The following is a 20,901-nucleotide window of genomic DNA, read 5'->3' as shown; positions in this document are numbered from 1 at the left end:
TTTCCAAAGAGATGTCACGTTTTATTAAGAAATATACAAGGATATATACATAGTATATAGCTATATAGTTATATAGTACATACGGCCCAATATTGTATAACTGTCACTAATAGCACTCCGTTGAGTCTGCAATGTCATGTGGACTTCTTTTAATAGTACCGTGTGAACGCCTATTTGTTAGTCAATTATAAATTCCATGGAAAATTAACAACATATTATTTTTTATAGTACATTTATTTTATAACTTTTAATAATTTTACTAACATTTTATAAATGAGTTTAATATTATAAGTTGCTATTACAAATTAGACATTTTCGTTATTTCGCTCTTCAGAATTATACATAGTTGCCATTATAACGCCTTTATGTGGAAAAATTAGTTTGTTTTCATCAAATATTTGTTTTTTAATATTACGATGGACAAGTTCATACGCAGATTCGTACAAAAAAGTGTATTGCTCTATAGTTTGAACCATTTTCATTCTTTGAAATCGTAGCTTTTTAACAGTTTCATAAATATTTATCTTAAACTCGTACTTCAACCTTTGCATTATTATATCCAAAGCAATAAATGTACCAGTTCGTCCGACTCCTGCACTACAATGAATAACAGTTGGCGAATAACTAGACAGTCGATAACTTCTTATTTTACGAATAAAATTTATCAAGTGCGCAGGATCCTTGGGACATCCATGATCTGGCCATTTTTTGAAAAAGAAATGATCAATTTTCCGTTTTAATCCATACTTTTCCTGAGTAATTAACATCTCGGATCGGTCATAATATTCAAAGCATGTTTTCTTCCTGATAATAACCGAAATTCCATTTGAATCATAAGGAAAATATTCGTGGCATTTGATCTGAAAATATTAAAAAAAATATTAATATGTATATAAATGTAAAGTTATTTCTATTTTTTGTGTTTAATATTAATTGTTTTATACCATAAACCCTTAAGTTTCTAGAAGGAATCATCAAAGACCCTATAAAATAAATTTTCAAATTATCTGCCTTTTGAGCTTAGCTGATTTAGTCATTCCCGTCTGCTTGAAAAAATTTCTAGTACTGGCAAAACCTTAAATTCAAAAAATAAGGAAGGGCTAAATTCGAGTATAACCGAACCTAAAGTTCGGTTTCATTTCGGTCATTGTGCGAAATTTACATATGATATGAATTATTATTTGTATGTCAAAAATGGGTTGAATCGGACCAATACTTCCCTTAGCCCCCATATACCTAATATAAAGATTTTCGAACTTCGCGCTGACTTTGTACCGCATATATCAGCCAATATGTGCGTTATCCCAATAAAAAAAGAGAGCGTGTTTCATTTATAACAGTGTATCTTTGTGTCTAAATAGATAAATAATATCAGGATTTTCGATCATCCCTATTTCCCGGGTTTTGATTCTTGCAAGTTGCAAGAGTATAAAATGGTCAGTTGTACCCGAGCTTAGCACTTCCTTAATTGTTTTTATTGTACTTGTATTCCAGTAATGTTTACAATTTCATTATGGAAATATATACGCAAGAATAACGTTTAAAAATTAAGAAAATTATCTTCTCCAATGAGGCTTACTTTCATCTGAGTGGTGGGGTAAATACACAATACTGTCCGAACAACCAGATTCTCTTTAAGCTTTAGAAGTCAATAAAAAGACAATAAATAAGAAGTACTCGGAAATTGGGCTCTTTACATCCTTTCTTGCAAAATAAGTCGATATATTTAGTGAAAAGTCGCTAAAGAAACTTGGGTTTACATCTTCGGTGGGGGCTTGAACAGTTAATGTCCGATTTAGATTATTTTAGTTATGAGGTCCCCTCACTAATTGTGCAAAGTTTAATTAGGATATATTTATTGGTTTATTCTGAAAAGTAAAAGAATTATATGGAATTTAATGTCCGATTTCGTCAATTTTTACGCTAATTAATGATGTTTTATTTGCATAGCAGAGATCCGTTTACGCTCAACTTTGAACTCATCTTCGCAATCCGCAATCGCAATCCGAACGTATGCGCCAAGTTAAGTAAATATATCAAGGTACTAAGGTTTATTAAAGTTACCGCTTATTCAGGTGGACGGACGGATAGATAGACAACATGACTGTCGTTCGAAATTCAACTCATCTCGTCATCGTGACCATTTATATACTTGTATGTACTGTGCCCAAAAAATAAGGTGACATTGTATTTATTTTGAAAATTATTTATTTATTTTTCCAAATCAGTTTCATCCCCTTCAAAGTAATCCCCTCCCGATGCAATGCACTTATGCCAACGGATTTTCCAATCTTCGAAACACTGGTTGTAATCATGGGATGGCCTTCAGTTCCGTCTTCGCTGCGGCTTGAATCTCCTCTATCGTATAAAAACGGTGTCCCCGGAGCGGTCTTTTGAGCTTGGTGAATTCGGTGGTTACGGAACGAAATGGGTTGAGTTTTTGGCGAAATGATCACGAATTACGAGGGCAGTATGGGATGGTGTATTATCGTGGTGTAAAAACCAAGAATTGTCTTTCCACAATTCCGCCCTTTTTAGGCGGATAGCGTGACGCAAACGACGCATAACGTTCAAATAATATACCTTGTTGACTGTTTGACCGGTTGGAAGGAATTCATAATGCACAACACCACGATAATCGAAGAAAACAGTCAACATGACCTTGATTTTTTAGCGACTTTGGCGCAATTTTTTTGGTCTCAGCTCCCTTTTGGCACGATATTCGCTCGCTATTCGCGATATTTTCGGTACCAGTCGAGATTTGACGCGCTTGAGGCCCAAAACATCCTTAAAAATGGTATTGGCTGAGCCTTTCGATATGCCAACTTCATTAGCAAGGTCTCTAATTGTTAACCGACGGGTTTTCAACACCAAATCTTTGATTTATTGAACGTGAGCTTCGTCGGTTGAGGTTGATGGTCGCCCTGGACGCTCTTCGTCTTCGACACGTTCACGGCCGGCTTGGAACTCACTATACCACTTGTAAACATTTTTTTAGACATAGTCTCATCACCAAAAGCTTTCTGCACCATCATCAACATATTAGCAGCAGAAAATTGATTCCGTAAACAAAATTTAATGCAAATTCTTTGCTCAACAAATTTGGACAACGCAAAATAACGAAAAACTCTCTTGTAGCAGCTCACAAAACGGCACGTATCTCAAACACTAATGAATATTTTGACATGAAATTTGACATAAATGTGACTGACAGTACTACCAACCTAAAAAAAAAAATAATTCTCCAATCCTTCAAAGCTCGCAGTTTAAATTCAAATGCCACCTTATTTTTTGGGCACAGTATACCATAAACCTACATACCATCCATCCTACCATCTAACTTGATTAGTTTTATGTGTTAGAAAAAACCGTTTGGTGAACAAAACTACTATTCTCTCTAGCATCATGTTACAAGAGTATAAAAATGTTGAGAAAGAATTCAACATTCATTGTTCAACGAAATCGTGAATGGATTACAATACATTTTGGTATTTTACTAAGTTATATTGAAAGTGTGCGGATTCGTTGCGAGTTTAAAAAAGTTAACTATATGGTGCCTGAAAATCGTCAAGCAAGTGTTAGAGGCAAGAGAGATCGACATCTCTCGCAAGTCCGTTCGAATGATTTTAGTTGATGTTTTGGGTATGAAACGCGTTCTTGTTTTTTTTCGAAAAGAGTACCGTAAGCAGGTCTCTTTGCATGGAGCGAATTCCGATCCCACATTCATGGAGAGATGAGATGCGGGTTTATGAGTTTGACATGCAAACAACGCAACCATCATCGGAATGGAGGGAAAAAACTGTATTCACTAGATTTGGCTCCGTTGGATTTTATTTGTTGCCCAAACTAAAGTTGCCGTACTGTGGAACCTGTTTTCAATCGTTCGAAGAGATAAAACAAAATTCGCTGAAGGAGCTGAAGGCCGTCCCAAAAAGTGCTTATGAAAAGTTGTTCGAGAACTGGAATAATGGTTTATTGCTTGTGATGGGAATTACTTTGAGACGACAAAAGAAATATTAAATTAAATGTTTTACGTTTTATTTAAAATTTACGGATACTTTTTGTTCAGAATTTATATGGCACGGATGGTCAGTCATAAAGTCACCCGGGTTAAGCACGTATCGTCAGCCTGAATGTTAATACACTCAACTCTTTTTTTTACCCGGTTTCTTTTTACATGGATTTGAAGTTACACGGTTGAGAAAAAAAATTTATAAAAACAAAATATATGGAACAGAAATGTCTTAATTTTGCTCATAGCATCCAAATGTTAAAGTAATATTTTTGCACCTAACACCACTTTTTTGATTCAACCATTAGATCAGGGTATAATTGCTAGGTTTAAGCTTTATTATATTCAACGAGCATTCAAATAAAATTTCAATGCAGTAGAGAAGGACAACCTTACGATCGTTGATGCATGGAAAAAATATTTTATTTTGGATTGCATTACAAATGCTTCAATGGACAAAGAAAAGTTAAGGGTATCAACACTAAATTCCTGCTGGAAAGCACTTTGATAATGATAGATAACCTCTAGATAATGATTGTCTTATTGAATTTTTTTGAAGTTACATATAGCCTTGGCACACGAAAGAAGAATTATTTGACGACCTTCGACGAATTAATGATAGATAAACCTCTAGATGATGATTGTCTGATTGAATTAATAACAGATGAAGACAAAACTGAGAATCATAATAGCGATAACAGCGAGGAAACCGAAATATGTCAACCAACTGCTAGTTATTGATGACGGTCTAACAGTTGGTAAAAGTATTGTTGCGAATTTGCTCCTTGCTAGTTTACTTTACTAGGTTCGTATCTCTGGATTGACAAATAAAACAAAAAGCCGTTTAATTCACTTCAACAACTCTTTATTTCACAACTCGTCTACATTATAGCAGTTTACTCTTAGCACTGATTGATTACGTTGGCGCTGCCACGGCTTATATAGCCACACACTTCTCGCTGATGCCGACGAGTCCTTCTAGAATATTGCGTCTGGAAATTACCAGAACATAATGCTATACGGCGCCAGACTCAGCAATTGTTTAAGTAGACAAGCAGACAGTGCGGCGCCAGATGTCTATTGTTTCGACAAGCAGACAGCTGCGGCGCCAGATGTCTACAACAAGACAAATGCTATTCCATATACCTACAGCTATTGTTCATAATAAGGGATGCAATACAAATACAACTTAATACTACTTTTGTAACACTGCCCTCCACTAAAGCCTAATCGTCCCGATTAGGCACAAATCCTCTTGAACCAAATGGGGTGAGCCTCTTCAAATGTACTACTTTCATTTTACATCGTGCTTTCCCATTTCTTTGTATGCGGTATACCACGTCATTAAGTCGTTTCATCACCATATAGGGTCCTTCCCAGGCTGTCTGCAGTTTCGGGGACAAGCCTTTCTTTCGAAGTGGATTGTACAACAGGACCAGATCACCTTCTTCAAAACCTTTTGAATTTGCCGCTTGATCGAAACGGTCCTTCATCTTATTGCTCATCAGATGCGTATGCTGTCTTACCATTAGATGCAATTCATTCATTCCTTCCTTTAAGGCAGAACAATAATCTCCATCATTTCTTACAGCTGTAGGATTCGTTCCAAACTTAAGATCAGCAGGGAGTCGCAGATCAGATCCGAAAATAATCTTTGCTGGCGTGTAACCAGTTGTCTCGTGCTTCGCTGAACGATACGCCAGCAGGAACATCTGGATGCACTTGTCCCAATTCCGTTGATCTTTATCAACGATTTTTCGCAGATGTTCTTCGAGCGTTCGGTTGAATCTCTCCACCATTCCATCTGATTGTGGATGTAACGCTGTTGTCCGTGTCTTGTGGATGCCCAATAATGTACAGGCTTCTTGGAAAATAGAAGATTCGAAATTCCTGCCTTGATCTGAGTGTAATTCGACGGGCACTCCGAACCTGTTATCCAATTTTCTACAAATGCTTCGGCTACTGTCTTCGCTTCTTGGTTTGGTAAGGCATATACTTCTGGCCATTTACTGAAATAGTCCATGACAACCAGTAGATATTTGTTTCCGGCCGTACTGGTTGGGAACGGACCTGCAACATCGATTGCGACTCGTTCAAATGGTGATCCCACGTTGTACTGTTGTAGCCTACCGCGACTTTTGGCTTTAGGACCTTTAGCTGCCATGCACTCAACGCAATTACTTATCCATTCTGCTATGGAATCTCGACAACCGATCCAGTAGAACCGTTGTTTAATCTTCTCTATAGCTTTTGTAATTCCAAGGTGCCCTCCACTAGGTCCATTGTGATATTCTTTCAATACTTTCGGGATCATGGACTTCGGTACTATGATCAGCAGACGAGACTGTTTGCCATCTTCGCTTTCCCAGGTACGATGAAGGTATCCATTAACGAGGTTTATGCTGTTCCATTGGGCCCAATATGCTTTTGCAGTTGGACTCTCGTTACTTATTTGTTCCTTTGGTGGTCGTACCCCATTTTCTTTGGCTATTATCAGCTTTGCAAGATCAGGGTCCTCCAGCTGATTGATTCTGATGCGGTGAGGAGTCAAATCATCTTCAGGTTCTATATTCAGTAATCGCACGTCGATACCTTCTTTTCCCTCTGATTTGGAGCAATGTTTACATTCCAGTGGACAAGGGCGACGTGATAATGCATCCGCATTTTTGTGGTGAATCCCCTTTCGATGTTCCGTTTCGAAGTCGTAATTCTGTAATCTTTCGATCCATCGTGCAATTTGGCCTTCCGGATTCTTAAACTGTAATAACCATTTTAATGCTGCATGATCAGTCCTCAGCAAGAATCGTTGTCCATACAAATACTTGTGGAAATGTTTTACACATTCCACCGCAGCTAGTAGTTCTTTTCGCGTCACACAGTAGTTTTTCTCTGGTTTCCCGAGCACTCTGCTGTAATACCCAATTACTCTTTCTTGTCCGTCGATGAGCTGAGACAGGACACCTCCAATTCCATAAGCGCTCGCATCTGTATCCAGCATGAATTTCTTTCCAGGTATTGGATAAGACAACATCGGCGCCGTACAAAGTAGTTCTTTAAGCTGCTCAAACGCTTTTTCTTGTTCCAACTGCCATACAAACGGGCGATTCTTCTTTGTTAAATCATGTAAACTTCTAGCCACGTTCGCAAATCCAGGTACAAAACAGCGGTAATACGTGCATAAGCCAAGGAAGCTGCGGAGTTCATGTAAGTTGGTGGGTCGCGGCCAATCTTTGACTGCTTTTATTTTTCCTTCCTCGGTGTGAATCCCCTCAGTTGACACTTTATGTCCGAGATATGTGACCTGCTTCTTCCATAATGAACACTTTTTGGGATTCAAGCGTAATCCGACTGATGCTATTCGCTGAAAAACTTCCTCTAGATTTTTCAGATGATCATCAAAACTTTTTCCCATGATGATAATGTCATCAAGATACACCAAACATGTCTTCCAGTTGAGTCCTTTTAACACATGTTCCATCAGTCGCTCGAACGTTGCAGGCGCATTACATAACCCAAATGGCATCACAGAGAATTCCCATAACCCGTCGCCCATACTGAAAGCGGTCTTTTCACGGTCACATTCATCAATCTCGACTTGCCAATATCCACTTTGTAGATCTAATGTAGAAAACCATTTCGCTCCAGACAAGGTGTCTAATGTATCGTCGATTCTCGGTAGAGGATAACTGTCTTTCTTTGTGACATCATTCAACTTCCTATAATCTACGCAGAAACGGGTGCTACCATCTTTCTTTTTAATTAAGACGATAGGTGAGCTCCATGGACTTATTGAAGGTTCGATTACACCGTTTTTGTGCATGTCTTCAATAATTTTGTTAGCATCCTCACGTTTTGCTAGTGGAACCCTGCGCGGAGCTTGTCGGATTGGTTTAGCGTCTCCAGTATTTATGCGATGTTTGACAATGCTGGTTTTTCCTGTGTTGTTTCCTTCGTTGGCAAATATGGATGCGTATTTTTCTAATAGTTTTTCTGCTTTTAATTTTTCATTTCCATGCAGTTCGTTCAGCAAATTGTTTAGGAGTGTAGGACTTATCTGCTGTGGCTCAATAGTAGGCTTCTGTTGTGACCGTTCGTATCGTGCTATTGCACTTATATTCTGGCACTGTCCAATTACTGCTCCTTTCTTCAGACTTATAGGCGTGTTGAATTCATTCACTACTCTGACCGGAATGGTAGCGTCTTCTCTAGTTTTCACAAGCGTTCTTCCTACCAATATAAATATTATATATATAATAAATAATTAATATAAATATTTTTGTTGGTTGCACAATCCACAACTCTTCAGTCCCACCTCCTCCATTCACTTTAGCCCATACAATCGCCTCAGAATTTGGTGGAATACTCTGATTATCATCAACAATCACCCTCTTACTTTCAACGTTGGTCACATCTCCGGTGTTTATAGGCATCTCCATGTTCTGGCAAAACAGCATTTGCTTGTTTAAATCCAAAGTAACCCCGTGATCAATCATGAAATCTACTCCCATTATAATTTCATCCGTGATTTCTGCTACGATGAAGGTGTGATTAACTTCCAGGGTACCAATCATCACTTCGCAAAACACTTTTTCCGCAACAGCTGCTTCCTCTCCGGTGGCCGTTCGAAGCTTGCAACCGACTAATGGTTCAACCGTTCCTCTTACCACATCCGGTCGGATAATTGAATGTGTGGCACCAGTATTCAAAGTAAGCGTTGACAGTCGTCCATTTACGATGCCGTTGATAGTAAGATTGTTGTCATGGCGACCTATTTGTGATATCGAGATGGCGGGGCAAATAGTTGTGGGAACCAGCTCACGCCCCTTTGAACTGTTCCGTTTTAGTTTAACGACTTGTGAGATGTGGATGCTCCGTCCTCGTTATCTGTTGGCTCTTTCCGTTTTGATGGGTTTACTTTTATATTGCAATTTCGGGCAAAGTGACTCGCTTTTCCACAGTTGAAACATCTTCCTGTTGTATTTACTCGCGGTGCAGCAATTGTCTTCAGAGTCTTCAGTATTTCTTCCATCAGCGCCAGTTGTTCCATTTCAACCCTTTGTACTTTGTGTGCTGGTTTACTTAGTAGGGAAGCTGTTTCCTGTGTGAGGGCGTGCGAAACCGTTTCAGCAAACGTTCTTTTTGGCAATGCATATGTGGCGCGTTTGGTGTCCACATCACGAATTCCATTTATGAAACTTTGAATTTTCACCCTCTCAATGTAATCCACAGGTGCATCTGCATTTGCCAAATGAGCCAGTCGTTCTATTTCAGTTGCGAACTCTTGCAATGACTCGTTCATTTTCTGACCCCTATTTTGCAGTTCGATCTGATATATTTGTTTCCGGTGCTCACTGCCATATCGTCTTTCTATCGCACTCATCAATGCCTCATAGTTGTCCCGTTCACAGTCTGGAATAGTCTGAAGGATTTCCGCCGCAGATCCTTTCAATGATACAAACAAAGACGCCACTTTGTCTGCTGCATTCCAGTTATTGGCCATTGCTGTCTTTTCAAACTGAAGTTTGAAAATTTGAAATGGAATACTTCCATCGAATGTGGGTGCCTTCAATCTTGGATTATTTGTTGATGGTGCAGGGCCATGCAGTTGCAGTTCTCGCATACGATTACTCAGTTGAAGAAATTCTGATCTTAAATTTTCTTCGTCATTTTTTAACGTGCTTAATTCGTCTTCAAATTTTGAAAATTTCTCTTGCACTTGTGTATTATTTTCTGTAATCTGTTGTACCAAACGCTTTTCTAACTGCGTAATATTTTCAGTCATTTGTTGTGTAAGGCAAGACTTTAACTGTGATGTATTTTCAGCTATTTGCTGTGCCAGACGATTTTCTGTTTGCACTGCATTTTCAGCTATTTGCTGTGCCAGACGATTTCCTGTTTGTACTGCATTTTCAGCTATTTGCGTCATTTGCTGTGCCAGACGATTTTCTGTTTGCACTGCATTTTCTGCTATTTGCTTAATAGCCACTAACAGCATCTTCGTGTCTACACTTGATGATGTTCGTTGTTCTTCTACTTTTTCTTCTACCTCTGTAGAAGTTCCTGGCCCATCAAATTCGAACTCGTCCACATTAATTCCATCCGCTTCCATTGCTTTACGTAATCGTGCCTGCAGATCTGCCTTTTGCCCGCTTATCGGCAAATTACGCTCCTCCAGTTCTTTTTTTAATTGCTGAATTCTCAATTCTCCGAATTTAACCATCTTGAATTTGGATTATTTGACAATCCCACTTCTGACACCAATTGTTGCGAATTTGCTCCTTGCTAGTTTACTTTACTAGGTTCGTATCTCTGGATTGACAAATAAAACAAAAAGCCGTTTAATTCACTTCAACAACTCTTTATTTCAAAACTCGTCTACATTATGGCAGTTTACTCTTAGCACTGATTGATTACGTTGGCGCTGCCACGGCTTATATAGCCACGCACTTCTCGCTGATGCCGACGTGTCCTTCTAGAATATTGCGTCTGGAAATTACCAGAACATAATGCTATACGGCGCCAGACTCAGCAATTGTTTAAGTAGACAAGCAGACAGTACGGCGCCAGATGTCTACAACAAGACAAATGCTATTCCATATACCTACAGCTATTGTTCATAATAAAGGATGCATATAGCAATACAAATACAACTTAATACTACTTTTGTAACAGTATGGTGAATCATTTCTTAAAAAATGATCCTAATATGCAACATGCCCTGAAATTCGAACGAGATATTAATATTTGTATTGCTGGTTATAAAGATTTGTATAAAGAACTTAAAAAACCAATGGTTCAACTTTCTATAAAAGATTTTTTAATAAAAAAATCAACAGCGCAAGACCTTTCGGAAAGTAGTCCGACAGTTCAAAACTCTATTACTGGACGAAAGTCACCATTCGATAATTTGATGCATATCTCCAGTGATGATACCGACTTTAGTCCAGTTCGTCGCAAACAGTTGCTCTCGTATCGAGTAGCGACGAATAATTATGTAGCTATGTAAATATTTTTTCCTTATTTCTGTTCTAATTTTTCTGTTCTTAATTCTGGATTAACTGATTTCTTTTGTTTTTTGTTTGCTCTACCAACTTTTCACCTGTATGAATTATATATTTTCAGTTTTAATATGATATGAACTTACAATTTGTATGAATATTCTAAATTTTATAGTTTTCAAGATTTTTTACCCGGTTTTTCAAAGTAAATAAAGTTCTTTATTTCATCTTACACAATTCTTTTTACACGGATTTCTGAGGAACGTATCTACCGTGTAAAAAAGAGTAGGATGTAAAGGGTGATTTTTTAAGAGCTTGATAACTTTAAAAAAAAAAAAAACGCATAAAATTTGCAAAATCTCATCGGTTCTTTATTTGAAACGTTAGATTGGTTCATGACATTTACTTTTTGAAGATAATTTCATTTAAATGTTGACCGCGGCTGCGTCTTAGGTGGTCCATTCGGAAAGTCCAATTTTGGGCAACTTTTTCGAGCATTTCGGCCGGAATAGCCCGAATTTCTTCGGAAATGTTGTCTTCCAAAGCTGGAATAGTTGCTGGCTTATTTCTGTAGACTTTAGACTTGACGTAGCCCCACAAAAAATAGTCTAAAGGCGTTAAATCGCATGATCTTGGTGGCCAACTTACGGGTCCATTTCTTGAGATGAATTGTTGTCCGAAGTTTTCCCTCAAAATGGCCATAGAATCGCGAGCTGTGTGGCATGTAGCGCCATCTTGTTGAAACCACATGTCAACCAAGTTCAGTTCTTCCATTTTTGGCAACAAAAAGTTTGTTAGCATCGAACGATAGCGATCGCCATTCACCGTAACGTTGCGTACAACAGCATCTTTGAAAAAATACGGTCCAATGATTCCACCAGCGTACAAACCACACCAAACAGTGCATTTTTCGGGATGCATGGGCAGTTCTTGAACGGCTTCTGGTTGCTCTTCACCCCAAATGCGGCAATTTTGCTTATTTACGTAGCCATTCAACCAGAAATGAGCCTCATCGCTGAACAAAATTTGTCGATAAAAAAGAAAAGAACCGAACACTGATTTTGGTAATAAAATTCAATGATTTGCAAGCGTTGCTCGTTAGTAAGTCTATTCATGATGAAATGTCAAAGCATACTGAGCATCTTTCTCTTTGACACCATGTCTGAAATCCCACGTGATCTGTCAAATACTAATGCATGAAAATCCTAACCTCAAAAAAATCACCCGTTATATACTTAACTCAATAGGGCGATTTTCTTGCTCCAGGATTGCAGATAGCAAAAATCCTATACCGAAATATATATACAAAGGCACGAGAGCACCCATTGCAGAATCTAATGATATATTATATTATGAACGGCTGAATCGGTCAATTTGTTGTAAAGGACTATTGTGCATGGCTATTGTAAATTGGATAAATAAATAGAAATTATAAAATCTATTTAAAATTTACTTACTCAACTATTTAACGTCAAAATATGTATTCAAATAAAATGACAGCTAGCACAGGGTTGCAATTATTTTTTTACGTGTCATTGCACGAGAATAAACATGAGTTTTGGTCTGACAGACATTGCAAATAATTCTGCGTGTGTTTGTTGTTGTGCCGGTGCATCAAGAGGAAATATCTGCAATTCGTGCACCGTGCATGGGTTTTGCAAGAGTAAGAGAATACCCCTAATATGTATCTCGAGGTCAACAAAACTATTGTACGGTGCAGCAACATATTGCAAGAGTGTACATATTTCGAAAAGTTTTTTAAATTCATTATTCTACGAAATCGTGGATAAATTTCAATCAAATTTAATATGTTCTTGACTATTTAAGGCCATAAACTTAGATTTACTTTTAATGCTATATTATAGTTCGCGTCAGCTAAATTTGTATTACAGGTTTCAAAATGCGATATATGTAAATATGAACGTGATATCAACTCGACCGAAGAAACTAAATTAAATACAGTCGAACTTCGCTCGAGAACTGAAAATCATGTCACTATATAAAAACTTCATTATATAGAAACTATGATTTTGTAGTAATTCTATTTAAATTATCAGTAAGTTTGGTTTGAATTATGTTCCTTCATTTTTATTTTCAATAGAAACTTCTAAATCATTCAGAGAGATGAAAAAATGTATCAGTACGTTATTCCTCATCTTCACAAAAGTTTTGATTAGATTAATGGCTAAAGGAATTTGTTCTAATGTAGGTAATGCCTTATCTACTGTATCTGTCAATTTTTCTTAAACGGCCAAATGTCTTTATTTTTTATCTAACTATGTAAGATTAAATATAATGTTTATTACATTTTTATTTGACTATAAAAAGATAAATATATACAGCTGGAACTCAGCGACTTTCTGGAACAATGCTGAGGATATCTTCTTTCGCCGGCTGTACCAGGTCTACACACATATATCATTATTGGCGTAGACTTCAAGTCATGCTGCGATATTTGCAGTTTGTTTTAAATGAAGACTCCAAAACAACCAAATCCGATATTGAAAGAAATTCCACTTCATCCAAATGCTTAGATGGATTATGCAAAGTACCTTTTGGAAATTTTGCTTTCTCTTCGAAAAATTTTGTTCATATGCATACTTTTTTGTTAAATTCATAATTTAAAGATTTTAATCGTTTAAAGCACCTTGCATTCTTGACCTTACCGATTACAAGCACTTAAACCCCTCGGTACAAAGTTTTATATTATATTATATGTATATTATATAGTTGTATATTGTATTTTGAAAATTTACCTTTAATTTCGAAATCAGTAACCTCGAAAATCCCTTGATACAAAATTTTATAAAAATTGAAGAATTTCTTAAAAATTGAAATTTTTTTTTGAAAATTCAAGAATTTTTTGAAAACTTTGACGGCTATATTGGATCCGCCATTTTGTATTTTGAAAATTTGTCTTTAATTTCGCAATCAGGGACCCCTCAAAACCCCTCTATCGCCAAATTAAGCTAAATCCGTTAATATTTCTAAATTGGTTTCTGTCAAGTAAAATTCGACATGTATTTTGAGGTTAGGAAAAAATCCTGACGTGATGGAGCAAAACGGACTTCAGATTCGGTTTCAGCGCCCCAAAATACATATGATACACTATGTTTGGTCAAAGGAACCTTTCATCGATTTTTTTTTGTGGACCTGTGTTATTAATTAAAAGCAGTGTTTTATTTGGCAAGCATTTAGAAAACAAAAAAGTAAGAGGGTATTTTTGCGTTTTTGAGCAAGTTTTTTATCGGGGTTTTAATCTACTATGCATTTCTTTCTTTTTTATAATTCACAATTCCATTTGGGGTTCACATTATTACACTTCATCGATTTCTGGGAACACGTAGTTACATGAATACATAGTGTTACGAATTTACTGCTTGCTAGTTCACTTTGTTAGGTTCGTATCTCTGGATTGACAAATAAAACCAAAACTGTTTAATTTAATTCAACAACTCTTTATTTCACAACTCGTCTACACTATAGCAGTTTACTCTTAGCACTGATTGATTACGTTGGCGCTGCCACGGCTTATATAGCCACGCACTTCTCGCTGATGCCGACGTGTCCTTCTAGAACAGCGTTGTCCACGGCCTATGCGCACAATAGCGCACGGACAGTGCCAGACACCTCACACCAACATGTCGCGACAAGTGTCTGTGACAGCACAATTGTGCTTCTGTATTTAACTTCGTAGGCAAACAAAGCAGAATTTTGCGATCAGTTGACGCTAGAATAACCAACACAAGCATAACGTGCACACAGTCACGTTGGACAACACTGTTCTAGAATATTGCGTCTGGAAATTACCAGAACATAATGCTATACGGCGCCAGACGCAAGCAGACAGCCGCGGCGCCAGACTCAGCAATTGTTTAAGTAGACAAGCAGACAGTGCGGCGCCAGATGTCTATTGTTTCGACAAGCAGACAGCCGCGGCGCCAGATGTCTACAACAAGACAAATGCTATTCCATATACCTACAGCTATTGTTCATAATAAGGGATGCAATACAAATACAACTTAATACTACTTTTGTAACACTGCCCTCCACTAAAGCCTAATCGTCCCGATTAGGCACAAATCCTCTTGAACCAAATGGGGCGAGCCTCTCCAAATGTACTACTTTCATTTTACATCGTGCTTTTCCATTTCTTTGTATGCGGTATACCACGTTATTAAGTCGTTTCATCACCATATAGGGTCCTTCCCAGGCTGTCTGCAGTTTCGGGGACAAGCCTTTCTTTCGAAGTGGATTGTACAACAGGACCAGATCACCTTCTTCAAAACCTTTTGAATTTGCCGCTTGATCGAACCGGTTCTTCATCTTATTGCTCATCAGATGCGTATGCAATACAAATACAACTTAATACTACTTTTGTAACAATAGTATAAAACCCAGCCGCTTTTTCTGTTCCTAGGTGTCTTTGTATGGTTAAATATTTAAAACTGCGCAACAGATTTTGATGCAGTTTTATTTAATAGATAGAGTGATTGAAGAGAAAGGTTTATATGTGTAATAACATCCATTAAATAGTGGAGAAATACTGTTATTTTTGAGGTTTCTAATGTGATGTCGTAAATAATTAAATTTTTTCCGCTAACATTGCAAAGGTAGGCTGAATCCTACAAAATTTATTAAAACAATATACTAAGTATTGTACACATTGAAAAGGTCTACAGAAACTCCGCGATGGTACACGTCTATCTCTTATGGATGTCCCTCAATAACATTTTTTGTCTTACTTTACTTTTTACGACAAAAAATAGCTAATTTTCGAAACGATTTTAACCAATACAGCATTAATACTTATTTAATTGAATACCTTAAATACATTGTTGATTTAATATAGATATCTATGGCCCTTTACTGCATATGATATAATAAATTTTTTCGAAGATATTATAGATTTAAAAATTGCGAGCGTCGGAGGACGTGGTTCTCCCTATAACACTTTTAATTTAGCAGGGACCGGACAGGTTTACATATTATCGCAGTATAATCGTACAATTTCAAACTGATCCTTCCTCAAAAATAATACAATTGCTAAATACTTGGAATCTTAGAATAGAACTGCAACCAAATACGCAGTGGAATGATTTGTATCAGTAATCAGTCGACAAATGCCAGCCGACCTTTTCGGGTTTTCACGCTTGAACCGGTTCATCATGTGCAGTCCACTAGAATGTCTGTCGATTGGGCTCCAGTTTAAAATAATGTAGCCATGGGGTTGAGTTTAGTATCGCGCCGGTTAATTTTGGCTCACTATACCTAAACGAGAGAACCAAATTGAAAATTTTAAACACGCATGTATGCTTAAATTATCGAACTTTATTTTAAAATATATTTTATAAAAATCGGTTCTCAAATTTTTCCACAAATTCACTTTAAAAAATGCTACTTTTCGCAAATTTCCAAATATACATATGTTAGTGTATTTTCATCTGTTGTGCATTGTACGAAACCAATTATGGATACATTTTCACGCACATATGTATGTATATTACTTATGAATTATAAAAACCACTAGTAATGTTTTCAATTAGTTTTGATTGTTAATTTCTTTGTAAATCTTTACATAAAATACACCTTTTTCTGCATTGAGTTCAATAATGCGAAAAACCAAAATGACTGTCTAATTTGAACTGTCAAACCGGTGTTGGACCGGCTAGGGTTATTTTTTTAAAGCGCGGCCGTGGGCCGCCAACGCAAAAAGTAGTACTACACGAAAGTACATACATCGGTCACCCCGGGTATTCGCTCGACCAGGGTTATTTTTTAAGAGCGCGGCCGTAGGCCGCCAACGGAGAAAGGAGTACTACACGAAAGTACTTCGGTCGCCCCGGATCCCTTTGTATCATTAATAGATGCAATTAAATATATTATGTATATACATTGCACTGAAACATTTTGGTGTTCTTTATTTTGATTTCTTGTCCATACAAAAATATTGGCTGGGTTGCATTGGTTTCAGTTTGTATGGAAAAATGAGCAAAAACACTGATTTTTGGTCATTTTCAAAGGGCTCCCTACAGGTCTATAGGGTCTCTAAAAAGTTCCATCCTTCCTCTTTCCAATAAGGGGGCGCTAGGGTGGATACATATACTATACATATGTATGATTCTTGTTATAGTGAATAACAGTGCAGGAGTAGAGTAGAAGAGGGCGCGTCTCACACTTAGGCTGGTCTCGGTAAGGTGGTTATCGGGTTATGAGATTATTAGATTAAAAATAACCTCTATGCTCCTTGAACATCCTATGTATGGTTATTTGCTTATTTTTACACAAACAGCTGTTCATTGATTACTCGTACAATTTTAGTGATTCTTACTTACTGTAATGATTTTTTAACCCTTAAATGCATGGTTTTTCCTTTGTAAATACCAAGTGTGTATTTTTTAAGTGGCGCGCCAAGCTGTCAAATTATTAAAATTAAAAAGTGAAATGTCATATCATGAAAGTTTGCATTCAAAAGTCAACACAGATATTTTTAGCACCTAATAAAAGTAAAAAATACTGTGTTTGAGTTACCGTTTAGAAATTATGTAAGGAAGAAAACACTGATGTATATATACATCATCATGCATTTAAGGGTTAATAATGTTTGATGCTTTGTGATGCTTTTTATTTCGGTTTTAATTTGCTGATTGTAAATAAACAATAGCTGTTAATAGCAGATTTCCAATAAGAAAATCTAAATGGAAATACCATTCGCTTAGTTTTCTATATTTTTTATGCTGCCATTTAGTAAAATTTCAACGACTTTCTAACACTGGAAATAAGCAAACAACCACATAATCTGTAAACAAGGGCCTAGGTTGGTCAAAGTTGGTTATTTTGTCATGCCGCATTTTGTTTTTGTTTACTTAATCACATAATCACATAACCCGATAACCACTTCATCGTGAACAGTCCAACTGTGTTGGACTTGATCTTTTTTTTAAATATTGCATTGTTTTGTTAAATGCTTCATGAATATTTTTCAGCTAATCGAATTATGATTCAACTTTTTCTTGTTCAGTTACAACTATCACTATAATACATATACATACATACATATATGCATGTGTATGTAAACAAAAACCACTATATTCTGACAGTAGCTGTGTGATGTTATTTTGTATTTTGAATTTATTATAGAACACATGCTTATGTTTTGAAATACAATTTCTTTATTTATGAATTGTTGTGAAGCTACCTTATCACCAAATTTTGCCAAATCGGTTGAGCTGTTTTTGAGTTATAAATACAGTAAAAGCTCCTTATTCGCGCTTCCTTTATTCGCGGATTAAAAAAATGAGACCCCATTTCTATATTCGCGACTAAACATTTTTTTATTCGCGGATCTAATAAGTACATACATAATAATAAAATTATTCCACAAAATTTAGGTAGAGCAAACGCTTTTAAATAAATTTAAATCTAGTTTTTATTTGAAGAATATAAATTAACGAAATTATAATTTAAATGTTATAAATTTAATAAACTTTATTTTTGAAAGAAATGTCCATAAGTGGGGCGGCGAGAAACCAATACCGAAGATCGAGTTTCCACTTATCGAGATCACAATGTAGAATCGCTTAGAGTAGCGGAGGCAGTAGGCAGTGTATATGCGAATGTGTCTCAGCGATGAGTGTGTGACGAATTGTGTCGAACGAATTGAATTCCCATCCCGATGTCCATCCTTTTTGTTGAGTGGGTACAGGTGTGGTGAGTTGTGTTCGTGTGGTGTGGTGATGTAAGTGTATGGTGCCATCGAATGCCATTTAAACCAGCGATGGGCAAATGAAATGTATGGATGTATTGGTAACCGCGAGCGTAAAGTGGCTACCATGGGACAAAGAACATTTGCAGTCAGTTGATTAACAAACAACAGCGAAGCAACATCGTGCGCCGCTTGATTGTTTTATGATACTGTTTATGCGCGTACCTATATGTGTTTGTTCAAAATGAATGACAAATATTGCTTTATGATTTCCGATGCCTTTGGTAATATGCAATGTCTATTGTGTAATATGTGTGTAAAGGGGACCCGGGCATAGGTATAATTTTAGGAGGCACTATAATACCTTCCATAAATACTTTGAGAAATATGAGGGTATTGAGAGAGATAATATAAAAAAAAAAATTTCGAGAATTTCACAATTTCAACTTTATCTTAAAATTTCCGCTAACTAGTTTGCTAGTAAAAGTAGTCAACTCCCAATTTACCCCACCAAAGGTATCTGAAATTAGTATAACATTTTATTTATGTTATACATTTCAAATGGGGCAAAAATATACTAGGGCATAAACATCAACATACCGACTACCTATGTTACCTCGTTGCTGTCTGCAGCGCAACTGGCAGGAAAATCAATTCATTATCCCACAGTGCAAAACTGGTTTTTTTCGCTCTCAATAGCGACTGAAATAAGAGCGTAAGAATACGTGTGCTGAGAGTAACTGCTCATGTGAGTCAAAACGCCCATGTATGATTTAAACATACTGGGCCCCCTAGGCAAATTTTTGCCTAGTATTACGTATATGATGTTCAATGTATGTATTTCGGCGGGAATTGGTGTTTGAAATAAGTAACTTTAATATGTACATATGAACGGGTCATATTGAAATTCACTTCATACTTTATGACTTGACTACTTGAATTACCTTTAAACTCGTTTATATATATTTTTATTGGCGGTTATTGACAATTTCTTTAATGGCGGCTTATTATTTGTGGTTTTATTTAAAATTTCTTTACCACCGGCTTGGTAAACTAGCGGTTTTTTAGTTTCCTTTTCTGTGTTATCTGCTTATGAAGGATAGTAACTCCACGCCTGGTTCAGATGTGGCCAGAATGGGTACTCCTTAGCCCTGGAGTTAGGACTACGAAATTAGAGGGATCTTGCGAGAGAGTGGCCGTGAATGGAGATCGGCTTCGATTCTTGGAGTAGATAATTCTTTATAATCATGCTTTGTATAGCTGATTCCCATAACCCTCCCATATGAGGAGCGCATGGATAGATGCGATAAGAGCGACCTTTACCTTTTTGTAAGTGTATGTGCGTAACTGTATCGCATTGGAGTATGCTGATCCCTTAACTTGCTTTTGAAATTTTATTTATTTGAAAATTTAAGCCTCCGTGGGGTAATTTTGTATGAAAAGTGTCGATTTGTTTTCTTTGTTTTTTACTTTTTGAGACACTTTTGTTATATTTGATGTTTAAGTGCGTATGCACTAATTTGACGTTTAGTACCGCGCTACATAGCTTGAGATTTTTTAAGCAGGATTCTTGTATCATTATTGGCGAAAGCCATCCTGCGGGGTCAAAAAGTTACGAACGTATATTTGTGTTTTTAAATGAGGTTGTCAGAGGGAATCTGAGCTTGTTTTTTCTACCTTTATGTGGGGTATTAGAAAATTGTGGCTCTAGTGGTTGTCGTACGACGTACCGGCCCTTATTTGATCGAGTAGTTGTGACTTTAGAGAAGTGCTCACAATACTGATCTTTTATAATTTTGTTTGTTATTGGAAGTTTCCTTAATCTTTGCAATTTCCTTAATTGTGAATCAGGGTATTTGTTCTCAATTTGAGTAGGTATGGTGGTAACTGGTTCTGTAACTAGTCCACCTTGTGCTTCGCTATGCAGCGTTTGAACTTTTTGTGCCTTTGAGCAACATTGTGTCTCTTGGCTATTTTTAGAATTTTGGTTTTCGGGATTTGCTTTTGCAATTAAACCCGTGGTTCTTGATTTAAAAGCGCTCTTATAGGGTGAGATGGGATATATGCTGTAATGAAGCATTGAATTGTGTCTTTTGTGACAATATAAGCAGCAAAATTTGCTTATGCAATTTTTAAGCTTATGTGTATGGGACAAGCAGTTTGTACAGAGTCTTTTTGATCTGACA

The 20,901-nt window shown here is 36.8% G+C and overlaps 1 protein-coding gene across 15 annotated transcripts in view; it reads right to left on the bottom strand.

Moving 5' to 3' along the window:
• Positions 1-215: 215 nt before the first annotated feature.
• The window catches only part of LOC105232674 (phosphatidylinositol phosphatase PTPRQ), an 862,901-nt gene continuing 842,215 nt past the window's right edge, over positions 216-20,901 (bottom strand). For 13 of the 15 annotated variants that reach the window (XM_049451209.1, XM_049451203.1, XM_049451205.1 and 10 more), the window contains one exon: positions 216-860. In XM_049451209.1, the coding sequence (XP_049307166.1) occupies positions 306-860 (555 nt within the window). In that variant the 3' untranslated portion in view covers positions 216-305. Of the gene's footprint in view, positions 861-16,145; positions 16,282-20,901 lie in introns of those variants that run through there. The other 2 variants (XM_049451220.1, XM_049451212.1) reach the window with 2 other exon arrangements.

This window comes from Bactrocera dorsalis, chromosome 3, assembly GCF_023373825.1.
Source record: "Bactrocera dorsalis isolate Fly_Bdor chromosome 3, ASM2337382v1, whole genome shotgun sequence".
NCBI lineage: Eukaryota > Metazoa > Arthropoda > Insecta > Diptera > Tephritidae > Bactrocera > Bactrocera dorsalis.
This window is presented reverse-complemented; position numbering and strand designations above follow the sequence as displayed.